The following is a 24,108-nucleotide window of genomic DNA, read 5'->3' as shown; positions in this document are numbered from 1 at the left end:
TATTTAAAACATAACAATACTAAACTAGCAGAACTTACAAGCACATATATTAGGAAAAGATTATCAGAATCTGCAACTCAAAATCTTGTACTCAACATTCACAACTTCCCGACGTGTTCTTTGAGAGTGTCGTAAAGAGTCTCCACAAGATTGAGCAGGAACCCATCCGAACCATGCTTTGCCAGCAAGGAAACTGAAACAGGCAGGTTATCGCACATCCCTAGTGGTATACTCACCTGCAAATACGTAGAATTAAGTTACAAACTTTCGCAAGAAAAAGATCCTAACATGTCGTATACAAACATGGAGAGGGGGACGGAGAGGTAGAGATAGATAAGGACTTAAAAACCTGGCAGAATCCGGAAACTGCGGCAATGGATAGGAAGCTGAAAGCCCTGGCATGAACACCTTCCAGTGTAGTAGGATCTGTTTGCAGCTTTGGTGGATCCCCTGGAACTGTAGGCATTGCGAGGACACCGAAATCCTGATGAGTAAATCAAAGAGATTGTGTTACGTATTCATTAGAGACAGTATGTATCATCCATTTCTTCTGCTAAAAGTTTCGTTTTAAGAGCAAAAGGAAGGAAGATGCTAACAAATAACAGTTTGTCAGTCTCTCTACTCTAACAAAATGAACTCATTTCATATGAAGCGACGGATTCCGAAAATGAGAGAGAGAGAGAGAGAGAGAGAGAGAGAGAGTACCCCGAGAAGGTCAGTAAGAGCAGCGCGCGATTCAGTCATCACGGAGTGACAGACATCGACATTTTCATCTGTTGACCGAACAGCTGCCCATACACGTTCTGCCATCCCGGGACCTAAGTCAGGTCTGACTGTCCTAACCCATTCACCATGGTTGCTCTTTAATTCATACCTGTTCTATCAACCAAATAATAAATTTGGAATTCATTATGAACAACAAATTTAATTTTTGTTAATCAAGATGAAGTGCAGAAATTATCACTCATATTCAAGTCCACCAAATCAGCACCTTTCAAGTAGACCATCGGCGGTTGATAGGGCTGCCAATGACGGTATAATGTACTCTTCACTTGGATTTCCTTCATCCAAGAAAGACTTCAAGCTTGGAACTTTGTCCTTGACAACGTCCCCGATGTTAGCATGTTTTATAACATGACCTGCATTTGCAGATATAACGAGTGAGCTTCTTCTTTTCATGTTATGAGCTTGTCCCCATCTCAGAAGGAGACCTAATTTAATTAAGTGAATGATTTTCAGGTAATAATCCGTCTATTGAACTTAATGGCCCATTTGTGTCTTAAAACGCGGGGGAATTATAAATTGGACTCGATTCATATCAATCAAAATACTTACAGCGAGAGATGAAACAGATGAATACGATGAATACGGTCAAATTACTTACCCCCAAATAACTTCTCAACTGAGTCAACGAGTGCTTGTTTCACTCGACTGCTTGGAACACTTGAAATCTGGAAACAGTCTTCTGCGATGACTAACTGAGTGGGTACGACAGGACCCGTATCAGGCAATTGGAGTAACACTCGTCCAACTCTATTCAAAATCGCAGGATTCCTTGCAAACCATCCTATATCAGAAGTTAGTGTTAGTGTCAAAAGGATGGTTTCCAATTGCTTAGAGTGCTAGATAGATCATTCGAATAGGTAAAGCTTTCGAAGTACTATATTCCCAATTGCAGAAAATCTTAAACACATAAGTGGCACGAGTAATAATCAACAAAGATGCAGAATGCATGGATGGCATATGAATCATTTAAGCGGAAGAAGTTAGCTACTTTCTAGAAATAGAGAGAGATATTTCCTGTTACATAAAATCGAGGGAACAAACCAAAACATGACCTTTTTTTTTGTCACAACCAGAAATCTATTTCCTAAGCCAGTCTGCAGTATAAAATGTCATTGATTTCTCACCCACTGTATCCAAACTTTGTGCCAGAGGAGTAACTCCAGAAGTAGAAATGACACCATGAGATGGCCGAAACCCAAAAATTCCACAATATGAAGCAGGAACTCTTACACTTCCTCCAGTGTCGGTTCCTGAAAAAGTGAGGGTCTTGTGCTTCAACATAAAGAAGCAAGAAAACAACAAAAGCACACAAGGAATAACTTACCTAAGGAAAAATCTGCGAGGCCTGCAGCTACGGCAACAGCAGAACCGCTAGAAGAGCCTCCCGGCACCCTATCTGGTGCGCACGGATTTTTGGGTGTGCCATAATGCTTGTTCTCTCCATCTAAACTGCCAACAACACAATGCGAAATTCAAGGGCGTTTTCTGCCGAGTGATTTTCCAATGCACAAAATCATTATTTAAATACTTTTACCACGAAAAGAAACTTGTAGAGATAAATCAGTTGTCAAAATTTTTGCAAACAAAACAGTAATGCAAGTTTAAGCGTGTGAAGTAAGACAAGGCCTCTTTGTACTAACCTGTATGCCATTTCAGCCGTGACAGTTATACCAATACTTGTGGCACCTCCACTCAAAATTGCCGATACAACCGGAGCTGTTGATTCAGCAGCCGGGTGAGTCCTCGCCCAATCAGGATTCCCAAACCCAGTCACACGTCCAGCCACATCAAATCTGCCTCCAAGTTCAAATTTCAGTGAACACAAAAATGTTTTGGCTTTTACACACATGAAAAAAATTGCACAATTCAACACCCTGAAGTGCTTTTATTCATTCTCAAATGAAGAAACTCCCAATCACAGAAACAACACACAAAATTGGGTTCTTGGAGAAAACATATTGAACCCAAATCCATAATCCGTAAATAAGCACAAAAGCAAATGGATTTTAAGTATAACACTACAAAATTTGAAGCATCCACCAAAGAGAAGAGTGATATAATTGAGGAAAATTTAAGAGAGTAGCTCTCACATGTCCTTGATAGCAAAGGTGAGACCGCTCAGAGGAAGGTCAGGTGACGAAGACGGCGGTCGAAGAAGGAATTTCTCCACGAAAGCTCCATGATCTGAGTCTATCGCCATCTCTCTCTGCCACTGCTGTCTCAGACAATCTCAGCCTCAGCAGCAGCTCCACATTTGACGACAGAAGTGAATAGCTCTCTACTCATCAATCATACGACGATCCTATTCAAATGCAAGGACAGATACTATTCCTTAAAAATATATGTTGTTGATAAGGTTGTCACTTCAGTAAGTGAGGACAAAGTGGAAATTCTGGAGGTTGCTTAAGTCCTCACTACGGTCCTCATATATTGAGAATCGATACAAGTGGTTTTTGAATTTGTCCACTATAAATTATTTTGCTCATTCCATAAAAAATCTGTCAATATCTTCGTTAAGTAGAGGAGTTGATTTGACAAAATACCCTTAAAAATAAAGACAATTCAAAGACCACTTCTATTAATTTTCATTGTCAAGACCAAAATAAGGAGTTTTGCCGAACTTGAGGACTATTTTAGTCAAAATCCTAAAAGAAAAAAGCATATTCTATGAGCATATTGTGAATTTCTTAACTTATGGATCCAACGTAAGTTGACAATGTATTATCACTGGAAACAAAATTTCAAGCGGCAGTTCCATACATATGCGGACAAACTTTCATTCGCTGCCGTCGGAATAAAAAAAATATGTACAAATAAAGGATCACAGGTCTGTGCACGGCGAGTTCGACCTCTGCTGCCTCTGTAGTTACTCCCGGAGCACTCCAACCTAAGCGTTGCATGCACACAGCATCGTATGCTTCAATGTTCAAACCCGAAGCAAGAAATAGTTCCACCTCGTCTACAAACCGATTGGTTCTAGCTGCCAGGAAAGGCCCTGCTGCATCAGACAAAGTTCAGACAAAGAGTTCATTGAAATTTTGCACGTTTTCAAGCACTTTAATGTTGTTCTTTCTCGTATCTTGTCCAAAAGAACTCAAAAGACGGGAACTAAACTTTGGAACATTATTCGATTTTTCAATTGAAGATCTAGGGAGTAACACACATCACCTTATCAGGGATGAATTAATCACGCCATTCACTCTTGGAAAAATGCAGAAGCATGAGTGAATTGAAACAAATACATGGGCTGATGATCACCACCTCTGTTGTTAACAATGTAATCCAGCTAAGTAGGCTTATTGATTTTTGTACCAATTCCGAGACGAGAAACCTCGGCTACGGGAAGAAAGTTTTCCGGCGGATCAGTCAGCCTAGTGTCTACATCTGGAACTCAATGATCAGAGGCTACTCCAATAGTGAGAACCCGGTTGAGTCTTTGATTATGTACAGAAAAATGCTGCATAGGGGTTACTTGCCCGACAATTTTACTTTCCCATTCGTGCTTAAATCGTGTTCTGTGATCGCTGATTACCGTTATGGAAAATGTGTTCATAACTGCATTGTGAAAACTGGGCATGGGTTGGAGGTCTATGGCTCTACTTGTTTGCTTAGAATGTATGCTTCATGTGCAGATATGGAATCTGCACTCAAGGTGTTTGATATTATTCCCAAGTGGAATGTAGTTGCTTGGACTAGTTTGATTTCTGGGTTTGTTAACAACAGTCGGGCTATCGAGGCTATGAAGGTGTTCAAGGATATGGAACTTCACAATGTACAGCCTAATGAGATCACCATGGTGCATGTTGTAGTCGCTTGTGCACGAAGTAGGGATATTGATACAGGAAAGTTGGTTCACAGTCGTATTCACCAACTAGGGTTTGATCCATTTGGTTCAAGTTTTAACTTTAATGTAGTTCTTGCAACTGCCTTATTAGATATGTATGCAAAATGTGGCAGCTTGAGAACTGCAAGGGATCTGTTCAACAAAATGGCTCAAAAAAACTTGGTTACCTGGAATTCGATGATTAGTGCTTATAATCAGTATGGCCGGGCTGAGGAGGCAATCGATCTCTTTTCTGATATGCGGATTGCTGGTTTTGTTCCAGACCAAACTACCTTTCTAGGCGTAATAGGTGCTTGTGTGCAGTTGGGGGCTTTGGCATTCGGACGAAGTCTTCATTCATATGTATCGAAAACTAGCATGTGCAAAGATACTACAATTGGGACTGCCTTAGTTGACATGTATGCTAAAATTGGAGATGCAGGAAGTGCTCGAAGAATTTTCGAGAACTTGCAGAAGAAAGATGTGATGGCATGGACTAGCATGATTATCTGTTTAGCTGCGCATGGACACGGTATGGAAGCTCTACATACATTCAGAAAAATGCAAGAGGATGCTAGTGTTATTCCAGACCAGATCACTTACATTGGGGTTTTATCGGCATGTAGCCATATCGGTCTTGTAGAGGAGGGTCAGAGACATTTTGCCTCAATGGTAAATCTTTACAGCATAAAGCCGACTGTGGATCATTATTGCTGCATGGTTGATCTTCTGAGTCGAGCAGGCCGCTTTGATGAGGTGATGACACTGCTGGAAGAGATGCCGATCCAACCCAATGTTGCTGTCTGGGGAACTCTCTTGAACGGCTGCGAGATACATGAAAATGCTGATCTAGCTGACGAAGTAAGAAGATACATAACAGAGATGGAACCTCATGGCAGTGGAGTTTATGTTCTGCTGTCCAATATATACGCTAGGGCTGGTCGATGGCAGGAAGTAAATCGGATTAGAGAACTGATGAAAAACAGGAATATTGCCAAAAATCTCGGGCATAGTTCGGTCGAAATGGAGTTGTTAAGTTCGTAAGTGTACGAAAACATTCCAAGATGAGATATATTGTGTATGTTCTGCCTGTCATAATCTCAGAAGAGCAGGTATGTCCAAGGCCTTGGTCATTAGTGTTCAACTGAAACAGATATTTCAATCCCAATACTTCGAAATCCTCCGGAAAATCTCGATAATAATTGAGAAAAATTATCGGGAGTAAGCTGTACCGAAGAGGATCAGATCGAAGTTACTTATAGTGCAAACTGCAGGTTGCCACGGTTGTGCGAATGGGAAGACCTTCCATTCCCAAAACTGTGGCAACCTGAAGTTTGCAATGGAAGAATGAGACCATTGCCAGCAACAGCCTTGAAGAATGTTCACAATTGTAACCAACTAGAACGTCATAGCAAATGGTCGAAGAAAAGCTGAAGGTCTCAGGATTTCTTGTATTCTTTGAGGTATCCTGTACTTCGGAGTTTTTAGCTGTTAGATTTTAGGTTGAGGATAAAAATGACTCCAACAACAAAAAACCTCGAAGTATAGGATACATGGAGCCAGGGTTCTAGAAGGCGCTAGTCAGGTGGCGAGTAAGAGCCTAACGCCTAAGCATCTAGGCAGGGGTCTATGCGGTTTTTTAATATTAATTAAATTTATTATATAACATATAAATAAATGTTTACTTATACAAATAAATTGCAAAATAGAATGACATATAGATTATAAAATATTAGAGTATATTGAAAACATGAGCAACAAGCATACAATGAATATTCATTCTAGTATTTGAGTCTACAACTTATTGAAAAAATAAAATGCAAAATGAAAATTATCTATTTTCTGTCAAAATGAGGGTGCGGCCTAGGCATGTGCTTAGAGGGTTCTGCCTATGCGTCATTTCTTAATTTTCAAACGTCTAGATACTAATCAGAGTGATGACTAGCTGCCTAGCGCCTAAGCAGGGCCTAAATGGCGCTAGGCAGAGATTTTTAGAACAGTTCCCGAAGCATAATAGAATTTCGTAAACAAAGGGATTGAAAGGCCAAGTTCAAAGTCTCAAGTATTTGTATCGACTATTTATAATAAATTCCATCCCAACTAAACAATGCACATGTTGCTTGCGTCCTTCAATTTGTGGCGACCCATACCTTATAGAGCTATGTTATGGGTAAAAAAGAAAAGTTTTTTTTTTTTTTACACGTCAAACTATAATATGTCTGCAAAGTAGAATGGCTGATAAAAGAAATGTTGTGTAATTAGTCCTCATACACATCAAATTGTAATTTTTTTTGGACACACGTCAACTTGTGATTTGCCTAGGAAGGGTGTCCGAGAGTATTTTAATCAGGATTTTAAATGCGGTTATGAAGTCTACGGGCGAGGATATACAATCAGGACTTTAAAGGAGTTTATAAAGTTCATGAAAATCCAAATGTAGTCAATCAAAGATATAATTTTGAAGGATTTAAAAAGTTTTGAATTCTGGGGGATTTTGAGGAATGTTTTAAGTCTTTTAACACATCCAACCTCCATGTAACAAAATCACTTCCACAAAAGCAAATAAGAGTTTTCCAACACAATGCTCAAGAAACTCAAACCAATTGAAGAAGAAAGTTTACACTTCTTTTCTTCATTTTTCAAATCATAATTCGGTGTTTACACCGATACAAAGGGAAATTAATACATTCTGGTAATTTTGCTCATGGATCCGACTTTCAAACATCTGCGTTTTGAGATGTTCGAAAATTTTTACTGTAATCCATCATGGATTCGCTTCATGTCCATCGTCCCCATCTTCAACATCGCCTTCACTGGCACCTTCTCCCGAAATCATGACTGCAAGACACAAAAACAGAGATTGGTACAACGGACCTTGGATAATTTTGATTTCTACCTATAAATGACTAACAGATATGTCTTGGGGATGCAACTACTGGCAGTACTTATAGACTTAATCAGACCACGCAGTAGCGCACACACGGTAAACATGCAGTGTACACATGGGAAGAGCGTTACCTAACCCTACCTATTAATAACCATAGAGTCATGTTGACATATGGCAGTGTGTCATTGGTTAGTTACTTGGTTTGAGTTAGTTAGAATGGAGTTGTTAGAAAGGGTAATAGAGTCATTGTGTAATGTGGTATATTAGCTAGTATAAATAGCTGATATAGATGTTGTGTGTGGGTATTGAGAATACTCGACTTCTTTACTCTGTGAAATACAAAACCTCTCGACTTCTCTTCTTTCTTTACTTCTGTTCACATATCTCTGTTCAATACATTTAGGTCATCATACATTCATTAGTTAATATGGTATCATCGCCGGCGAAGGTTTACGGCCGTGTTCGATCCCAGGGGTTTCTTCCGCTACTCTGATGCAGATTCTTGGTGGTTCTTGCAAAGGTTTTTTGTCGCTAATCTGGTGAGATTGTTCGTGTTTCTTTGTCTGGGTTTTCTTGAATGTTGATTTCGTTCTGTACAAAGATGGTGCTTGAGATTCTGTCATGATTCTCGTGAATTGGGGATTCTGTTATGTTTTTTCCTGAATTGCTAAATTGGTGAATTGGGGATTCTGTTATGTTTTCTCCTGATTTGATGAATGCATTCTGGTGTATGAATTGTGAAATTGTCTGCTAGTTGAAGTATTGATTGTAGTGCTGTAATTGAAGAATCTGTATTGTTGCAAGAAAGGGTTCCTCTATCTTGATTTGTTTAGAGTGTCATTCTCTAGAATTGGTCTTGTTTTGATCATACCGTTGTCTTGATCTGTGGAAATATCAATCTTTCTGTCATGGATGCGTCTTCGTTTAAAGTTGAAGGTGTTTTGGGAATGCTTACCATTAAGCTTAGGGATGATAATTTTGCTAAATGGGCATTTCAGTTTCAGTCAGTGCTAAAGGGGTATAAGTTGTTTGGTCATTTTGATGGCACCACTTCGTGTCCATCAAAGTTTGTTGTTGATTCAGAACATGGGGTTACAAGGGAGGTCACAGTTGCATACACTGAATGGGAAACTGTTGATATGGCGTTATTGAGTTTATTGCTTGCTACTTTAACTGATGAGGCTATGGAATATGTGATTGGATGTCGTACTGCATATGAGGCTTGGATTAATCTTGTTGATCGATATGCCACTGTGTCTAAATCTAGAATCAATCATTTGAAAACTGAACTACACACGATTCAAAAAGGGTCTGATACAATTGATAAATATTTGTTGAGGCTCAAGCATATTAGAGAACAACTAAGTGCTGCAGGTGAAACTATTTCAGATAATGATGTTATGATTGCTGGTCTTGCTGGTTTACCTAAGGAATTTGGGGTTATTCGTACTGTTATCTTGGCTAGGGAGTCTACACTCACGTTGAAGGAGTTCCGAGCTTTGTTACTTGGTACTAAGAGGGAAATTGAGGGTGACATGAACATAGTTACTCAGAATATGTCTGCTTTGTATGTGCAAGGGTCCAGTTCTGGTCCAGCCACTGGTTCTAGTTTAAACACTGGGTCTCACTCGTCTGCATCATCTTCAAATTCTCACAGTCATGCTCATATTCCAGCTGTCACTGCTGGTACTATCACAGTTGTACCATGTGATTCACCTCCAGGTTCACAGCCATACTTTTCTTCACAACCTCAATTCCAGCAGCCATATTATTTTCAACCACCTGGTGTGTTTCCAAATAAGTCATATGGATATGGTTTCTCTGCAAATTCCAGTGGTCCACCTGTGTCTAGATCACAGTCCTCAAATGTACAATCTGGATCATTTGGGAATAATTACAGGGGTAATAACAACTACAGGGGTGCTAACAATTACAGGCATCATAATGGTTTTAGAGGAAGAGGGAATACCTCAGCGCAAATTGGGGGGATCAAGACCACTTGGGAATACTAATACCTGGTCAGGCATTGTTGATAATAGAACTACAGTGGTGATTGAGTGTCAGATCTGCAACAAAAGAGGACACACTGCAGTGAACTGTTTTCACAGGAATACAAATATGCCAATCACAGGTGTTGCAGTCGAGTGTCAGATATGTGGGAAGAGAGGTCACTCAGCTTTGTATTGCTATCACAGGGGAAACTATGTTTATCAAGGCCATCCTCCACCTTCATCATTCTCTGCAATGAATGCACAACAGTCTCCTCACTCTTTTCCTCAAGATACCTGGATTGTTGATTCTGGTGCGTCACATCATATAACTTCTGACATTACTGCTCTTTCTCAAGTAAAACCCTTTGAAGGATCTAAGAAAATAACAATTGGGAATGGTACTGGTCTTCCAATTAAACATATTGGATCTACTAAGCTTCAGACTCCCACTCATTCCCTGATTCTTAACAAAGTTTTACATGTGCCTACTGTTGCTAGGAGTTTACTATCTGTGAAACAGTTATGCGCAGATAACAACAGCTGGTTTATATGTGATGAGTCTGCATTCTTTGTGCAGGACAAGAAGACAAAGGAGATAGTGTACCAGGGAAAGAGTAGGCCTAATGAATTGTTCCAGATTCGTGTGGTCACAAGTGCAAAGGGTTCTCAGCATATCACCAAGTGTCCAGCAGCTTATCTGGGAAAAGCAGTGAAGAACAATGTCTGGCATCAGAGATTAGGACATCCAGCTCATGATGTAATGACTTTCATGTTGAAACAATCGAATATTCCAGTTCAAACAGATGATAATCATAATACTTGTATCTCTTGTATTCAAGGCAAAATGTCTAAGCTTCCATTTCCTGTTAGAACTGATAGGTGTACATCTCCTTTTCAGAAAGTACATACTGATGTCTGGGGACCAGCACCTGTAAGATCTATAGAGGGCTATAGGTATTATGTAACATTTGTTGATGAATATACGAGATTTGTTTGGATATTCCCGATGAGCAATAAATCTGATGTGTTTACAATCTTTGTTCAGTTTTATCAGTTTGTTCTGACTCAGTTTGGCATTCCAATTAAGTCTTTGCAAACAGATGGGGGAGGTGAATATACAAGCAAGAGGTTTTCTTCCTTTCTTGCTGCCAAATGAATTATGCAACTAATTTCCTGTCCTTATACTCCTCAACAGAATAGAGTTGCTGAAAGGAAACATAGGCATATTTTGGACACTGCAATCACTCTTCTTAGTGCTTCTGGTTTACCTTCTGTGTTCTGGTATTTTGCTTGTGCTCATTCAGTTAGGCTAATTAATAACATGCCTTGCAAAAGCTTGTGTTTTAGCTCTCCATACTTGTCTTTATATAAGAAGCTACCAGCTATCCAATTTCTTAGGATCTTTGGTTCTGCTGTGTTTCCATGTCTCAGACCATACAATAGTAACAAATTACAACCAAGATCAGTGATGTGTGCATTTTTGGGTTATTACCAAGGATATAAAGGTGTGATTTGTTATAACTTGCAAACCAAGAAGTTGGTTATTTCCAGGCATGTCTACTTTGATGAATCTCTATTTCCTGCCAGAATGGCTTCACATACAAGCCCTGCAAGAATGTATAGTCATGAGGAACAGGAACAATCAAGGCATGTACCTGTGCTTGTCACTCTACCAGTGTCTTATTCCCAGCGCAATACAACTTCTGCAGGTTCTCTGCAATCCTTATCTCAGTCAGGTGTCGAATTATTTTCTCCAAATACTACCCCATCCGAAGAACATGTATCACCAGAGCCAGAAGTACAGGGGTCTGACATATCTCTTGTTCATTCCTCTTCACCAGTTACTACTCCATTGCTACCTGCTCACCTACAGGAAGTTATTCCCTCTTCTTCACCTCCACATACTACTAATTTAGTCCCCACATCTATCAATAGGGAGTGTATTCAAACCAGGTTAAGAACTGGTGCTATTTCCAGGAAAAGCTTTGTGGGTTGTCTTGCTTCTCTACCTCAGCTGTGTTCTTTACACCTTGATGATTTATCTTTTGATGATTCATCTACCACCTTGAGTGTGCCTGTCTCTGGGGGTTTTTCCTTTATTGCTGACATTTCAACCTGTGAAGAACCTAGGACATTTAAAGCTGCTTCTTTGTCATCAGAATGGCAAACTACCATGCAGGAGGAGTTCAATGCATTGAAATCTCAAGGCACTTGGATCCTTGTTCCACCACCTTCCCACAGGTCTGTTATTGGCAGTAAATGGGTGTATAAGGTTAAGAAAAATCCAGATGGTAGCATCTCTCGGTTCAAAGCTCGTTTGGTAGCACAGGGGTATACTCAGGAGTAAGGCTTGGATTACTCAAAGACTTTCAGTCCAGTGGTTCGACATACCACTGTGAGACTTATCTTGGCTTTAGCTACTCAGTTCAGTTGGTCATTAAGACAACTCGATATCAAAAATGCTTTCCTTCATGGCGACTTGGAAGAGGATGTCTATATGAAACAACCACAAGGGTTTGTGGATGCTACCTATCCTGGATATGTTTGCAAATTGGTCAAGTCCCTTTTATGGGTTCAAACAGGCCCCTCGAGCTTGGAACTCGAAGTTCACAAGCTATCTTCCAGCTGTTGGGTTTCAATCCTTTTCTTCTGATTCTAGTCTTTTTGTCAAGATTGATGGTGATGATATAATTCTACTTTTATTGTATGTTGATGACATCATTCTCACTGGTTCAGATTCTACTAAAATTCAATCTATCATTGATGATCTTGCTGGTGTATTTGAACTCAAGGATATGGGGAGGTTAACATATTTTTTGGGCTTGCATATCCAATATAAAGATGATGGTTCACTGTTTATCTCCCAAGCTCAATATGCCAAGGATGTGTTACAAAAGGCAGGAATGGATACCTGCAAATCTACATCTACACCATGTAAGCCTCATACTCAAATTCTTACTGGTGAAGGAACATTGGTGTCTGATCCTAGTCACTATAGGAGCATCGTTGGGGCTTTACAATACCTTACTTTTACTCGCCCTGATATAGCCCACTCAATGAACATGGTCTGCCAATTCATGGCACAACCAACTAATGTCCACATGGTTTTGGTCAAAAGGATCTTGAGATATATTCAGGGGACAATTGGCTATGGCTTACACTATACCAAAAGCAAGGAATTCAATATTACTGCCTATTCTGACTCAGATTGGGCAGCAGATATCAACACCAGAAGATCGATCACAGGTTTTGTTGTCTATTTGGGGAACAATCCAGTTTCTTGGCAGTCTAAAAAACAGTCCACAGTCTCTCGAAGCTCCACGGAGGCAGAGTATAAGGCATTAGCTCACTGTGCAGCTAATGTTTTTTGGATTCGCTCTGTGTTTAAGGATCTTCATCAATCCATATCTGTTCCACCATCCATATACTGTGATAACATTTCTGCCCTGGCTTTAAGTTCCAATCCTGTTTTTCACTCCAAGATCAAGCATCTTGACATGGACTATCACTTTGTGCGTGAAAAGGTCCAACGAGGAGATCTTATGGTTCACTATATTCCCACAGATGATCAGGTGGCCGATGTCTTTACCAAGGGTTTGCATAGTCCCATTTTTCATAAACATTGCAGGTCTCTTAGCTTGGGCATTGGTTATGCAGCAAACTTAGCTTCCATAGCTCAGCTCAGTTTGTGGGGGGAGTAATAACCATAGAGTCATGTTGACATATGGCAGTGTGTCATTGGTTAGTTACTTGGTTTGAGTTAGTTAGAATGGAGTTGTTAGAAAGGGTAATAGAGTCATTGTGTAATGTGGTATATTAGCTAGTATAAATAGCTGATATAGATGTTGTGTGTGGGTATTGAGAATACTCGACTTCTTTACTCTGTGAAATACAAAACCTCTCGACTTCTCTTCTTTCTTTACTTCTGTTCACATATCTCTGTTCAATACATTTAGGTCATCATACATTCATTAGTTAATACCTACTCATTTAGTAGCATGTTCGGTGGGCTGGCTTGGATTGGGGTTTGGGTACCGGCGTGGAAACCCATGTCTAAGGTTGGGTTTCAGAATCCCACTCATTTTGAATATGAATCCAAGATTCACATCCGATCCATGCTGCACTTAACTCCAACAAACAACGAACAGGATTCATGCCCTAATCTGGCTCACCAAACAAGGCCTTTAAAAATCCTCAAGCAACACAAATCTGGACTCATCTATCTTCCTAACATGAACGAGATGCACTTTGTACCTGTGCTTTGGATTCATGTACAAAACAACCAACATACAAATAGGTTTGGCTTCACTATATTCCCCGTTGAAAGATGGAGTGACCAAATCCAACACCGTCTAACACAACTACAACAAAAAACTCTTTTACTCGTAAAGAAAAACATCTCTACAGGTAGGCATATTTACATATTAAGAGGATGCTCTTTTTAGGCAAGAAGCAATTTGAGACTTAAAAAATGACTTCCAATGATATATGTGTTACTGTTTGAACATAAAGATGCACTGTTAGCTTATATGAATAATTGGTATGACAAAGGAGCAATCATCTATTGGCTCCACCAAGATAAACATTGAATCGTATCATTCAACTCTGCCAATTATAGAAACTATGAAAATTGGGCAAAAATTGAAGACCCCAAAAACGAAATGCTAAACATTCTATATATATTTATACCTGTATATAATTATAAATTTCAAAAAAAAAAAAAAAAAAACTTTTCTGGTTGCAGTAAGCCCATATTTCACCATTTACCTTTTAACTTCTATGTCTATACCATAACAGTGACGGAAAATTTTAGACTTCTATTAAATATCTCGTAGAGTGCTGCTATTTACACCACATTTATTGATGACATTTGACGACAGAAGTGAATAGCTCTCCACTCATCAATCATACGATGATCCTATTCAAATGCAAGGACAGATATTATTCCTTAAAAAAGTCTGTTGTTGATAAGGTGGTCACTTCAGTCAGTGGGGCCAAAGTGGAAAATCTGGAGGTTGCTTAAGTCCTCACTGTGGTCTTAGACATTGAGGATCGATACAATTACAAGTGGTCATTGAATTTGTCCAATGTAAATTATTTTGTTCATTTTGTAAAAAAAGTCTATCAATATCCTTGTTAAGTAGAGATGTTGATTTGACAAAATACCCTTAAAAAGAAGGACAATTCAATGACAACTTCTATCGATTTGCAATGTCAGAACTAAAGTGAGGAGTCTTGCTGAACTCAGGGACTATTTTAGTCAAAATACTAAAAATAAAAAATAAAAAATAAACCATATTGTATGAGAATATTGTGAATTTCTTAGCTTATGGATTCAATGCAAGTACACGATGTATTATCACTAGAAACAAAATATCGAGTGGCAGTTCCATAGATACGCAGACGAAAGTTCATTCCCTGCAGTCGGAATCATAAAATATGTGCTCAGCGAGTTCCACCTCTGTTGGCTCTGTAGTTACCGTGCGTTGCATGCACATAGTATTCCTTTTGATAATTATTATATCACATTAAATGTCATATCATTTTTAGTATTTAACATATTCACGGTAATTTTATATAAAAATTTACAAAACAATTAGATACTTTTTTTTATTTTTTTATTTTTTTTACAAGTACTTTTACAATAAAGGTTTATCAAATCGTCAACAACTTTATTTTACAACAGTTTATTCTCAAAATACAGCAGAAACGTTTTTTTTTTTTTTTTTTTTTTAAACATAACAATACTAAACTGGCAGAACTTACAAGCACGTATATTAGGAAAAGATTATCAGAATCTGCAACTCAAAATCTTGTACTCAACATTCACAACTTCCCGACGTGTTCTTTGAGAGTGTCGTAAAGAGTCTCCACAAGATTGAGCAGGAACCCATCCGAACCATGCTTTGCCAGCAAGGAAACTGAAACAGGCAGGTTATCGCACATCCCTAGTGGTATACTCACCTGCAAATACGTAGAATTAAGTTACAAACTTTCGCAAGAAAAAGATCGTAACATGTCGTATACAAACATGGAGAGGGGGACGGAGAGGTAGAGATAGATAAGGACTTAAAAACCTGGCAGAATCCGGAAACTACGGCAATGGATAGGAAGCTGAAAGCCCTGGCATGAACACCTTCCAGTGTAGTAGGATCTGTTTGCAGCTTTGGTGGATCCCCTGGAACTGTAGGCATTGCGAGGACACCGAAATCCTGATGAGTAAATCAAAGAGATTGTGTCACATATTCATTAGAGACAGTTTGTATCATCCATTTCTTCTGCTAAAAGTTTCGTTTTAAGAGCAAAAGGAAGGAAGATGCTAACAAATAACAGTTTGTCAGTCTCTCTACTCTAACAAAATGAACTCATTTGATATGAAGCGACGGATTCCGAAAATGAACTCTGGCGTGTGCAAAGATGAGAGAGAGAGAGAGTACCCCGAGAAGGTCGGTAAGAGCAGCGCGTGATTCATTCATCACGGAGTGACAAACATCGACATTTTCATCTGTTGACCGAACAGCTGCCCATACACGTTCTGCTATCCCGGGACCTAAGTCAGGTCTGACTGTACTAACCCATTCACCATGGTTGCTCTTGAATTCATACCTATTCAATCAACCAAATAATAAATTTGGAATTCTTTATGAACGACAAATTTAATTTTTATTAATCAAGAAGAAGATGCAGAAATTATCACACTCATATTCAAGTTCACCAAATCAGCACCTTACGAGAAGTTGAAAGGCGGTTGATAGGGCTGCCAATGACGGTATAATGTACTCTTCACTTGGATTTCCTTCATCCAAGAAAGACTTCAAGCTTGGAACTTTGTCCTTGACAACGTCCCCGAGGTTAGCATATTTTATGACATGACCTGCATTTGCAGATATAACGAGTGAGCTTGTCCCCATTCAGCAGGAGACCTAATTTAATTAAGTGAATGATTTTCAGGTAATAATCTGTCTATTGAACTTAATGGCCCATTTGCGTCTTAAAACGCGAGGGAATTATAAATTGGACTCGATTCATGTCAATCAAAATAATTACAGCGAGAGATGAAACAGATGAATACGATGAATACGGTCAAATCACTTACCCCCAAATAACTTCTCAACTGAGTCAACAAGTACTTGTTTCACTCGACTGCTTGGAACACTTGAAATCTGGAAACAGTCTTCTGCGATGATTAACTGAGTGGGTACGACAGGACCCGTATCAGGCAATTGGAGTAACACTCGTCCAACTCTATTCAAAATCGCAGGATTCCTTGCAAACCATCCTATATCAGAAGTTAGTGTTAGTGTCAAAAGGATGGTTTCCAATTGCTTAGAGTGCTAGATAGATCATTCGAATAGGTAAAGCTTTCGAAGTACTATATTCCCAATTGCAGAAAATCTTAAACACATAAGTGGCACGAGTAATAATCAACAAAGATGCAGAATGCATGGATGGCATATGAATCATTTAAGCGGAAGAAGTTAGCTACTTTCTAGAAATAGAGAGAGATATTTCCTGTTACATAAAATCGAGGGAACAAACCAAAACATGACCTTTTTTTTTGTCACAACCAGAAATCTATTTCCTAAGCCAGTCTGCAGTATAAAATGTCATTGATTTCTCACCCACTGTATCGAAACTTTGTGCCAGAGGAGTAACTCCAGAAGTAGAAATGACACCATGAGATGGCCGAAACCCAAAAATTCCACAATATGAAGCAGGAACTCTTACACTTCCTCCAGTGTCGGTTCCTGAAAAAGTGAGGGTCTTGTGCTTCAACATAAAGAAGCAAGAAAACAACAAAAGCACACAAGGAATAACTTACCTAAGGAAAAATCTGCGAGGCCTGCAGCTACGGCAACAGCAGAACCGCTAGAAGAGCCTCCCGGCACCCTATCTGGTGCGCACGGATTTTTGGGTGTGCCATAATGCTTGTTCTCTCCATCTAAACTGCCAACAACACAATGCGAAATTCAAGGGCGTTTTCTGCCGAGTGATTTTCCAATGCACAAAATCATTATTTAAATACTTTTACCACGAAAAGAAACTTGTAGAGATAAATCAGTTGTCAAAATTTTTGCAAACAAAACAGTAATGCAAGTTTAAGCGTGTGAAGTAAGACAAGGCCTCTTTGTACTAACCTGTATGCCATTTCAGCCGTGACAGTTATACCAATACTTGTGGCACCTCCACTCAAAATTGCCGATACAACCGGAGCTGTTGATTCAGCAGCCGGGTGAGTCCTCGCCCAATCAGGATTCCCAAACCCAGTCACACGTCCAGCCACATCAAATCTGCCTCCAAGTTCAAATTTCAGTGAACACAAAAATGTTTTGGCTTTTACACACATGAAAAAAATTGCACAATTCAACACCCTGAAGTGCTTTTATTCATTCTCAAATGAAGAAACTCCCAATCACAGAAACAACACACAAAATTGGGTTCTTGGAGAAAACATATTGAACCCAAATCCATAATCCGTAAATAAGCACAAAAGCAAATGGATTTTAAGTATAACACTACAAAATTTGAAGCATCCACCAAAGAGAAGAGTGATATAATTGAGGAAAATTTAAGAGAGTAGCTCTCACATGTCCTTGGTAGCAAAGGTGAGACCGCTCAGAGGAAGGTCAGGTGACGAAGACGGCGGTCGAAGAAGGAATTTCTCCACGAAAGCTCCATGATCTGAGTCTATCGCCATCTCTCTCTGCCACTGCTGTCTCAGACAATCTCAGCCTCAGCAGCAGCTCCACATTTGACGACAGAAGTGAATAGCTCTCCACTCATCAATCACACGACGATCCTATTTAAATGCAAGGACAGATACTATTCCTTAAAAATATCTGTTGTTGATAAGGTGGTCACTTCAGTCAGTAAGGACAAAGTGGAAATTCTGGAGGTTGCTTAAGTCCTCACTACGGTCCTCATCGATACAAGTGGTTCTTGAATTTGTCCATTATAAATTATTTTGCTTATTCTATAAAAAATCTGTCAATATCCTCGTTAAGTAGAGGAGTTGATTTGACAAAATACCCTTAAAAATAAAGACAATTCAAAGACCACTTCTATTGATTTTCATTGTCAGGACCAAAAGAAGGAGTTTTGCCGAACTTGGGGACTATTTTAGTCAAAATCCTAAAAGAAAAAAGCATATTCTATGAGCATATTGTGAATTTCTTAGCTTATGGATCCAACGTAAGTTGACAATGTATTATCACCGGAAACAAAATTTCAAGTGGCAGTTCCATACATATGCAGACAAACTTTCATTCGCTGCCGTCGGAATAAAAAAATATGTACAAATAAAGGATCACAGGTCTGTGCACGGCGAGTTCGACCTCTGCTGGCTCTGTAGTTACTCCCGGAGCACTCCAACCTAAGCGTTGCATGCACACAGCATCGTATGCTTCAATGTTCACACCCGAAGCAAGAAATAGTTCCACCTCGTGTACAAACCGATTGGTTCTAGCTGCCAGGAAAGGCCCTGCTGCATCAGAGGTTGATTCTTGAAATTCTCCTTGTTTTTCTTCAGGTGCTGTCATTCGATCTTTTTGTTTATCCCTTCAAAATGCATGGTTCAGGTAAAAGTTCAGACAAAGAGTTCATTGAAATTTTGCACGTTTTCAAGCACTTTAATGTTGTTCTTTCTCGTATCTTGTCCAAAAGAACTCAAAATACGGGAACTAAACTTTGGAACATTATTCGATTTTTCAATTGAAGATCTAGGGAGTAACACACATCACCTCATCAGGGATGAATTAATCACGCCATGTATGTGGTGCATGACGATGTCAACATCTTCCTCCTACAAGCAGCAACAGAAGAAAGTTAGCTATAAAGAGTCACCCGAATAACTATAACACGCATGTTCTGCTGTGGTCGTCATAGATAAAGAAAGACCATACGCACAATTTTATGATTTAGCTAATTGGACTAGGCGATCCAGTTCATTGCCAAGCCAAAGAAAAAAAAAATGAAACTCTGTAGGACGTTGAAATGTCCTCGTGTCACCACCAGAAAAAATTTATGCAGAAGAAGTCAAGACCTGCATCAGAGCTTGGATCTCCCTTCTCAACCAACTTTGGGGCCAGCGGTTTTGCTGAAGATACTTGTGGGACTTCCAACACCGTGGTACGTCAAATATGTCACTTAAGAAACAAAGTTAACCAACTGGAAGGCATGTAAACAGCGACGGCGTTTCTCAGGGATATAAAATGAGAAACAACACAACCAATGAAATGACGAGAAGCACAAAACCTGGTTCACTGTAAGAACACTGCAATCTATACTTGTGCTCCTATGATAAGATAAAGCTGCAGATACCATTGACGAAAAGAACACGAAGTAAACCATATTTTCAACACCGGTATGATCTCAAAGCAGAGAAAAAAACATCCATCATAATCATATATTATGCAAACATTTTCCGTCTGCGTCAAGCCACTGAAATTCAGCACTACAACAAAAAGAAACGAAATTTGATTGAATAGAATGAGGTATGAACAAACTGACCTTGCAAAGAGGACACTTTATATAATTCGGCGGGCAAGTCTGCTTGCGAGCAACAACTTCCGTCCAACGCTAAATGTACTTGTAACAGAATTTATCTGGAACACAGAACCGGTGGATTTCGGCTCAATACACAGAATGCAGTTTGTTTCGAAGTTTGGCTCATACACAACATTAACAAAGACCCATTTTTTCGACTTTATAGCTAATAAAAAAATAAGGAAAACTAATAAAAATAACTTTAAAACTTTGAGTTTTAAAGATAAAGACAAAATAAAGGGTAAAGTGAATAATACCATGATTGACTTTTTAATATAAAAATGTGGTTTTTCGTTAAAGTGAATAGTACTGAAATCTTTTCGTTAAAGTTCCCTAAAAAATAATAAACGTAATGCTTTTTTCTCCAGCACCATCACCATCACTAGTTTGAATCAATCATTGAGTGCAATTTCCACCCAAAGCAGACTGAATTTTTGGAGCATTCACTCAATTTCATAAGTCAAATTGTCTACCCTATTGTAGTTTGTAAACTTTGGACGGCAAAGTCAAAAGAATTTGAACTTGGTTGGAGGGAGAAAAAAAACTAGTGGAGGGAGGTGCCGTTCATTAGCCGAACACTTTTCATTAAAGTATGAGATTTTTTTTGTAGTATAGCTCTTTTTGTATATCTTACTGTGTTATACTCAAGATTTTGATGTATTTTTAGTCTTACCTAAACTCACGCTAGTCTCATTGAATATGAGAATTGTCATAATTATGCAACCCAAAAGTTTTGATACAATACTTTTTTTTTAAGAGAGTTAATACAATTTTTTGTTTTCCCTATAATTAGGAAATATGGTATTCTCAACCCTAAACACAAAAGGAAGTTTTAACGAAACACTTCTGTCACTATTTACTTTAACGAAAAATGACATTTTTACTCTAAAAAAATACTCTGATACTATTCACTTACAACACTTTTTTGTTATTTTTATTAAAACTTAAAATTTTCAAACTCTTTTCATTAGTTTTTTTAAAATAAAATTGAAATTCCATATGAGACAAGATGACTCACAAGGGGATGAAAATAAAAATAATATAAAATGTATAAATCCCACTTGTATTTTTATTTTATATTTGGTGACGAAAATCCCACAGGAGAATGTTCTTCAAGTTCAAACGGTCATCTTTTCTCCTTCTTCCTCTCCATCTTTGAGATCAGAGAGCAGGGAGTAGAAATGCAGCTGATCCTTCACTTCCAATCTCAACCGGTCCTCGCCAAGCAATCTCTTTGCTTCTCCTACCCATTTGTTAAAACCAAAACTTCGCTTCCAAGCAATCTCTTTGCTCCAAAATCTCCAATTTTTACCATTCCACTCTCACGCTATCATCAAATCCAGACCCACAATCCAATTCTATGTGCGAGGAAGAACAAACGCCGCAATGGGTCTCAAAGATTAACAAGATTGCTGCTCCAATTGATGCCGGCCATCGTTTCGAACTTCAAGATACTGCCTCAACCGCTGGATCTGGTTGTTGAAGAATTCTGCAGCGGAGACGGCAGTGGAGGGGGTCTGGGGATCTGGAAGGGGTTCGGAGGCGGCGGCGATGGGTTCGGAAGAAAACGAAAGAGGAAGTCTTTGTTGCTGTTTCTGTTATATGGGGTTCTGGTGATTTGTGGGTTGGGATTGTTGTTTGGAGGAGATGTTGAAAGCAATGTGCTTTTCTGCGGATTGGGATTTGGGCTCTCTGGGGTTGCTATGGTTCAGTGGTTGGACAAGATCGGTATTTTTGCAATCTTTTTTGGGGGTGTTTTGGTGGGTCTAGGGTTTCAGAGAGAGGAATTGCAGAAATTGGGTTTGAAGATTAGGGCTTTTTGTCCCGCAATGGAAACTGTTACTCGGAGAACAAGAAGAAGAAGTGGAAGACGAGCATTCTGAGAGACAGGAGAGAGAGAGCAGGTTTTTTTTTTTAATTTTTTTAATGGAATCTTGTAATTTTTTTCCTCAAACACTACGAAATATGAGATGTTACCAATTTTGCAGTGAATTTTGATTCTTCAATTTTACAAATGAAGTGATGTTTACTTCTTTTATATCGCTTTTGTAGCATCGTATATATACCATTGCACAGTCACATGGTGTTATTAATTTATTTTTAGTCTCGAGCTTCAAAGTTCAAAGATCTTCTTTTGATCAGTCCATCAAGTTCTTCCATGTCAATGAAAAAGCTCATGATTTATGAAGAAACACCAGAAAACCATTCTCTCACTCTTGGAAAAATGCAGAAGGATGAGTGAATTGAAACAAATACATGGGCTGATGATCACCACCTCAGTTGTTAACAATGTAATCCAGTTAAGTAGGCTTGTTGATTTTTGTACCAATTCTGAGGCCAGAGACCTCGGCTACGCAAAGAAAGTTTTCCAGCAGATCAGTCAGCCTAGTGTCTACATCTGGAACTCAATGATCAGAGGCTACTCCAATAGTGAGAACCCGGTTGAGTCTTTGATTATGTACAGAGAAATGCTGCGAAGGGGTTACTTGCCCGACAATTTTACTTTCCCATTCGTGCTTAAATCGTGTTCTGTGATCGCTGATTACCGTTATGGAAAATGTGTTCATAACTGCATTGTGAAAACTGGGTATGGGTTGGAGGTCTATGGCTCTACTTGTTTGCTTAGAATGTATGCTTCTTGTGCAGATATGGAATCTGCACTCAAGGTGTTTGATATTATTCCCAAGTGGAATGTAGTTGCTTGGACTAGTTTGATTTCCGGGTTTGTTAATAACAGTCGGGCTATCGAGGCTATAAAGGTGCTCAAGGATATGGAACTTCACAATGTACAGCCAAATGAGATCACCATGGTGCATGTTGTAGTCGCTTGTGCACGAAGTAGGGATATTGATACAGGAAAGTTGGTTCACAGTCGTATTCGCCAACTAGGGTTTGATCCATTTGGTTCAAGTTTTAGCTTTAATGTAGTTCTTGCAACTGCCTTATTAGATATGTATGCAAAATGTGGCAGCTTGAGAACTGCAGGGGATCTGTTCAACAAAATGGCTCAAAAAAACTTGGTTACCTGGAATTCTATGATTAGTGCTTATAACCAGTATGGCTGGGCTGAGGAGGCAATCGATCTCTTTTCTGATATGCGGATTGCTGGTTTTGTTCCAGACCAAACTACCTTTCTAGGCGTAATAGGTGCTTGTGCGCAGTTGGGGGCCTTGGCATTCGGACGAAGTCTTCATTCATATGTATCGAAAACTAGCATGTGCAAAGATACTACAATTGGGACTGCCTTAGTCGACATGTATGCTAAAATTGGAGATGCAGGAAGTGCTCGAAGAATTTTCGAGAACTTGCAGAAGAAAGATGTGATGGCATGGACTAGCATGATTATCTGTTTAGCTACGCATGGACACGGTATGGAAGCTCTACATATATTCAGAAAAATGCAAGAGGATGCTAGTGTTATTCCAGACCAGATCACTTACATTGGGGTTTTATCGGCATGTAGCCATATCGGTCTTGTAGAGGAGGGTCAGAGACATTTTGCCTCAATGGTAAATCTTTACGGCATAAAGCCGACTGCGGATCATTATTGCTGCATGGTTGATCTTCTGAGTCGAGCAGGCCGCTTTGATGAGGCGATGAGACTGCTGGAAGAGATGCCGATCCAACCCAATGTTGCTGTCTGGGGAGCTCTCTTGAACGGCTGCGAGATACATGAAAATGTTGATCTAGCTGACAAAGTGAGAAGATATATAACAGAGATGGAACCTCATGGCAGTGGAGTTTATGTTCTGCTGTCCAATATATACGCTAGGGCTGGTCGATGGCAGGAAGTAAATCGGGTTAGAGAACTGATGAAAAACAGGAATATTGCCAAAAAGCTAGGGCATAGTTCGGTCGAAATGGAGTTGTTAAGTTCATAAGTGTACTAAAACATTCCCAGATGAGATATTATGTGTATGTTCTGCCTGTCATAAACTCAAAAGAGCAGTTATGTCCAAGGCCTTGGTCATTAGTGTTCAACTGAAACAGATATTTCAATCCCAATACTTCGAAATCCTCCGGAAAATCACGATAATAATTGAGAAAAATTATCGGGAGTAAGCTGTACCGAAGAG

General features: G+C 39.2%; 7 protein-coding genes across 7 annotated transcripts; 4 read left to right on the top strand and 3 right to left on the bottom strand.

The window, feature by feature from the left end:
- Window positions 1-2: 2 nt before the first annotated feature.
- Window positions 3-3,111, bottom strand: LOC103941914 (amidase 1-like). The gene is made up of 9 exons (XM_048568209.1): window positions 2,877-3,111; window positions 2,427-2,579; window positions 2,111-2,235; window positions 1,911-2,036; window positions 1,385-1,567; window positions 992-1,139; window positions 706-874; window positions 350-484; window positions 3-236 (listed from the first exon to the last, which is right to left on the bottom strand). Exons 1-9 carry the CDS (start codon window positions 2,984-2,986, stop codon window positions 99-101), a joined length of 1,287 nt encoding a protein of 428 aa, XP_048424166.1. The 5' UTR covers window positions 2,987-3,111; the 3' UTR covers window positions 3-98.
- A 416-nt stretch (window positions 3,112-3,527) lies between these two features.
- Window positions 3,528-6,286, top strand: LOC103940940 (putative pentatricopeptide repeat-containing protein At3g05240). The gene has a single exon (XM_048568211.1). The coding sequence runs from the start codon at window positions 4,007-4,009 to the stop codon at window positions 5,651-5,653; it is 1,647 nt and encodes a 548-aa protein (XP_048424168.1). The 5' UTR covers window positions 3,528-4,006; the 3' UTR covers window positions 5,654-6,286.
- A 5,741-nt stretch (window positions 6,287-12,027) lies between these two features.
- LOC108866846 (uncharacterized mitochondrial protein AtMg00810-like) lies at window positions 12,028-13,188 on the top strand. Its single transcript, XM_048568323.1, has one exon. The coding sequence runs from the start codon at window positions 12,028-12,030 to the stop codon at window positions 13,186-13,188; it is 1,161 nt and encodes a 386-aa protein (XP_048424280.1).
- Window positions 13,189-15,071: 1,883 nt separating this feature from the next.
- Window positions 15,072-18,295, bottom strand: LOC103941912 (amidase 1-like). The gene is made up of 9 exons (XM_048568203.1): window positions 18,076-18,295; window positions 17,626-17,778; window positions 17,310-17,434; window positions 17,110-17,235; window positions 16,584-16,766; window positions 16,214-16,361; window positions 15,925-16,093; window positions 15,565-15,699; window positions 15,072-15,451 (listed from the first exon to the last, which is right to left on the bottom strand). Exons 1-9 carry the CDS (start codon window positions 18,183-18,185, stop codon window positions 15,314-15,316), a joined length of 1,287 nt encoding a protein of 428 aa, XP_048424160.1. The 5' UTR covers window positions 18,186-18,295; the 3' UTR covers window positions 15,072-15,313.
- Window positions 18,296-18,728: 433 nt separating this feature from the next.
- On the bottom strand, window positions 18,729-19,883 carry LOC125470003. Its single transcript, XM_048568322.1, has 5 exons — window positions 19,878-19,883; window positions 19,742-19,781; window positions 19,530-19,642; window positions 19,228-19,289; window positions 18,729-19,045 (listed from the first exon to the last, which is right to left on the bottom strand). The coding sequence occupies exons 1-5, from the start codon at window positions 19,881-19,883 to the stop codon at window positions 18,751-18,753; spliced, it is 516 nt and encodes a 171-aa protein (XP_048424279.1). The 3' UTR covers window positions 18,729-18,750.
- Window positions 19,884-21,123: 1,240 nt separating this feature from the next.
- Window positions 21,124-22,024, top strand: LOC103941508. The gene has a single exon (XM_009351707.3). The coding sequence runs from the start codon at window positions 21,214-21,216 to the stop codon at window positions 21,913-21,915; it is 702 nt and encodes a 233-aa protein (XP_009349982.2). The 5' UTR covers window positions 21,124-21,213; the 3' UTR covers window positions 21,916-22,024.
- Window positions 22,025-22,210: 186 nt separating this feature from the next.
- LOC103941507 (putative pentatricopeptide repeat-containing protein At3g05240) lies at window positions 22,211-23,991 on the top strand. Its single transcript, XM_018646061.2, has one exon. It carries the CDS (start codon window positions 22,216-22,218, stop codon window positions 23,911-23,913), a length of 1,698 nt encoding a protein of 565 aa, XP_018501577.2. The 5' UTR covers window positions 22,211-22,215; the 3' UTR covers window positions 23,914-23,991.
- Window positions 23,992-24,108: the final 117 nt, after the last annotated feature.

The sequence above is a fragment of a genome, unplaced genomic scaffold (assembly GCF_019419815.1).
Source record: "Pyrus x bretschneideri cultivar Hongxiangsu unplaced genomic scaffold, Pyrus_bretschneideri_v1 Contig48, whole genome shotgun sequence".
Lineage (NCBI taxonomy): Eukaryota > Viridiplantae > Streptophyta > Magnoliopsida > Rosales > Rosaceae > Pyrus > Pyrus x bretschneideri.
Note: the sequence above shows the minus strand (reverse complement) of the source record. Positions and strands in the feature narration are given on the sequence as shown.

Bases quoted from the DNA above. Each gene is read 5' to 3' on its own strand.
- LOC103940940 (XM_048568211.1), top strand. From the start codon at position 4,007: ATGAGTGAATTGAAACAAATACATGGGCTGATGATCACCACCTCTGTT.
- LOC103941912 (XM_048568203.1), bottom strand. From the start codon at position 18,185: ATGGCGATAGACTCAGATCATGGAGCTTTCGTGGAGAAATTCCTTCTT. The intron at 17,236-17,309 runs GTAAGTTATTCC...TCACTTTTTCAG, and splicing joins CCTCGCAGATTTTTCCTTAG to GAACCGACACTGGAGGAAGT. The intron at 15,700-15,924 runs GTACTCTCTCTC...TTTACTCATCAG, and splicing joins CTCTTACCGACCTTCTCGGG to GATTTCGGTGTCCTCGCAAT.
- LOC103941507 (XM_018646061.2), top strand. From the start codon at position 22,216: ATGAAGAAACACCAGAAAACCATTCTCTCACTCTTGGAAAAATGCAGA.
- LOC108866846 (XM_048568323.1), top strand. From the start codon at position 12,028: ATGTTTGCAAATTGGTCAAGTCCCTTTTATGGGTTCAAACAGGCCCCT.
- LOC125470003 (XM_048568322.1), bottom strand. The intron at 19,643-19,741 runs GTTTTGTGCTTC...TTGGTTAACTTT, and splicing joins GTGTTCTTACAGTGAACCAG to GTTTCTTAAGTGACATATTT. The intron at 19,046-19,227 runs GTGATGTGTGTT...TGCATTTTGAAG, and splicing joins ATTAATTCATCCCTGATGAG to GGATAAACAAAAAGATCGAA.
- LOC103941914 (XM_048568209.1), bottom strand. From the start codon at position 2,986: ATGGCGATAGACTCAGATCATGGAGCTTTCGTGGAGAAATTCCTTCTT. The intron at 2,580-2,876 runs GTGAGAGCTACT...ACTTGGAGGCAG, and splicing joins ACCTTTGCTATCAAGGACAT to ATTTGATGTGGCTGGACGTG. The intron at 1,568-1,910 runs GTGAGAAATCAA...CTTCTGATATAG, and splicing joins ACAAAGTTTGGATACAGTGG to GATGGTTTGCAAGGAATCCT.
- LOC103941508 (XM_009351707.3), top strand. From the start codon at position 21,214: ATGCAGCTGATCCTTCACTTCCAATCTCAACCGGTCCTCGCCAAGCAA.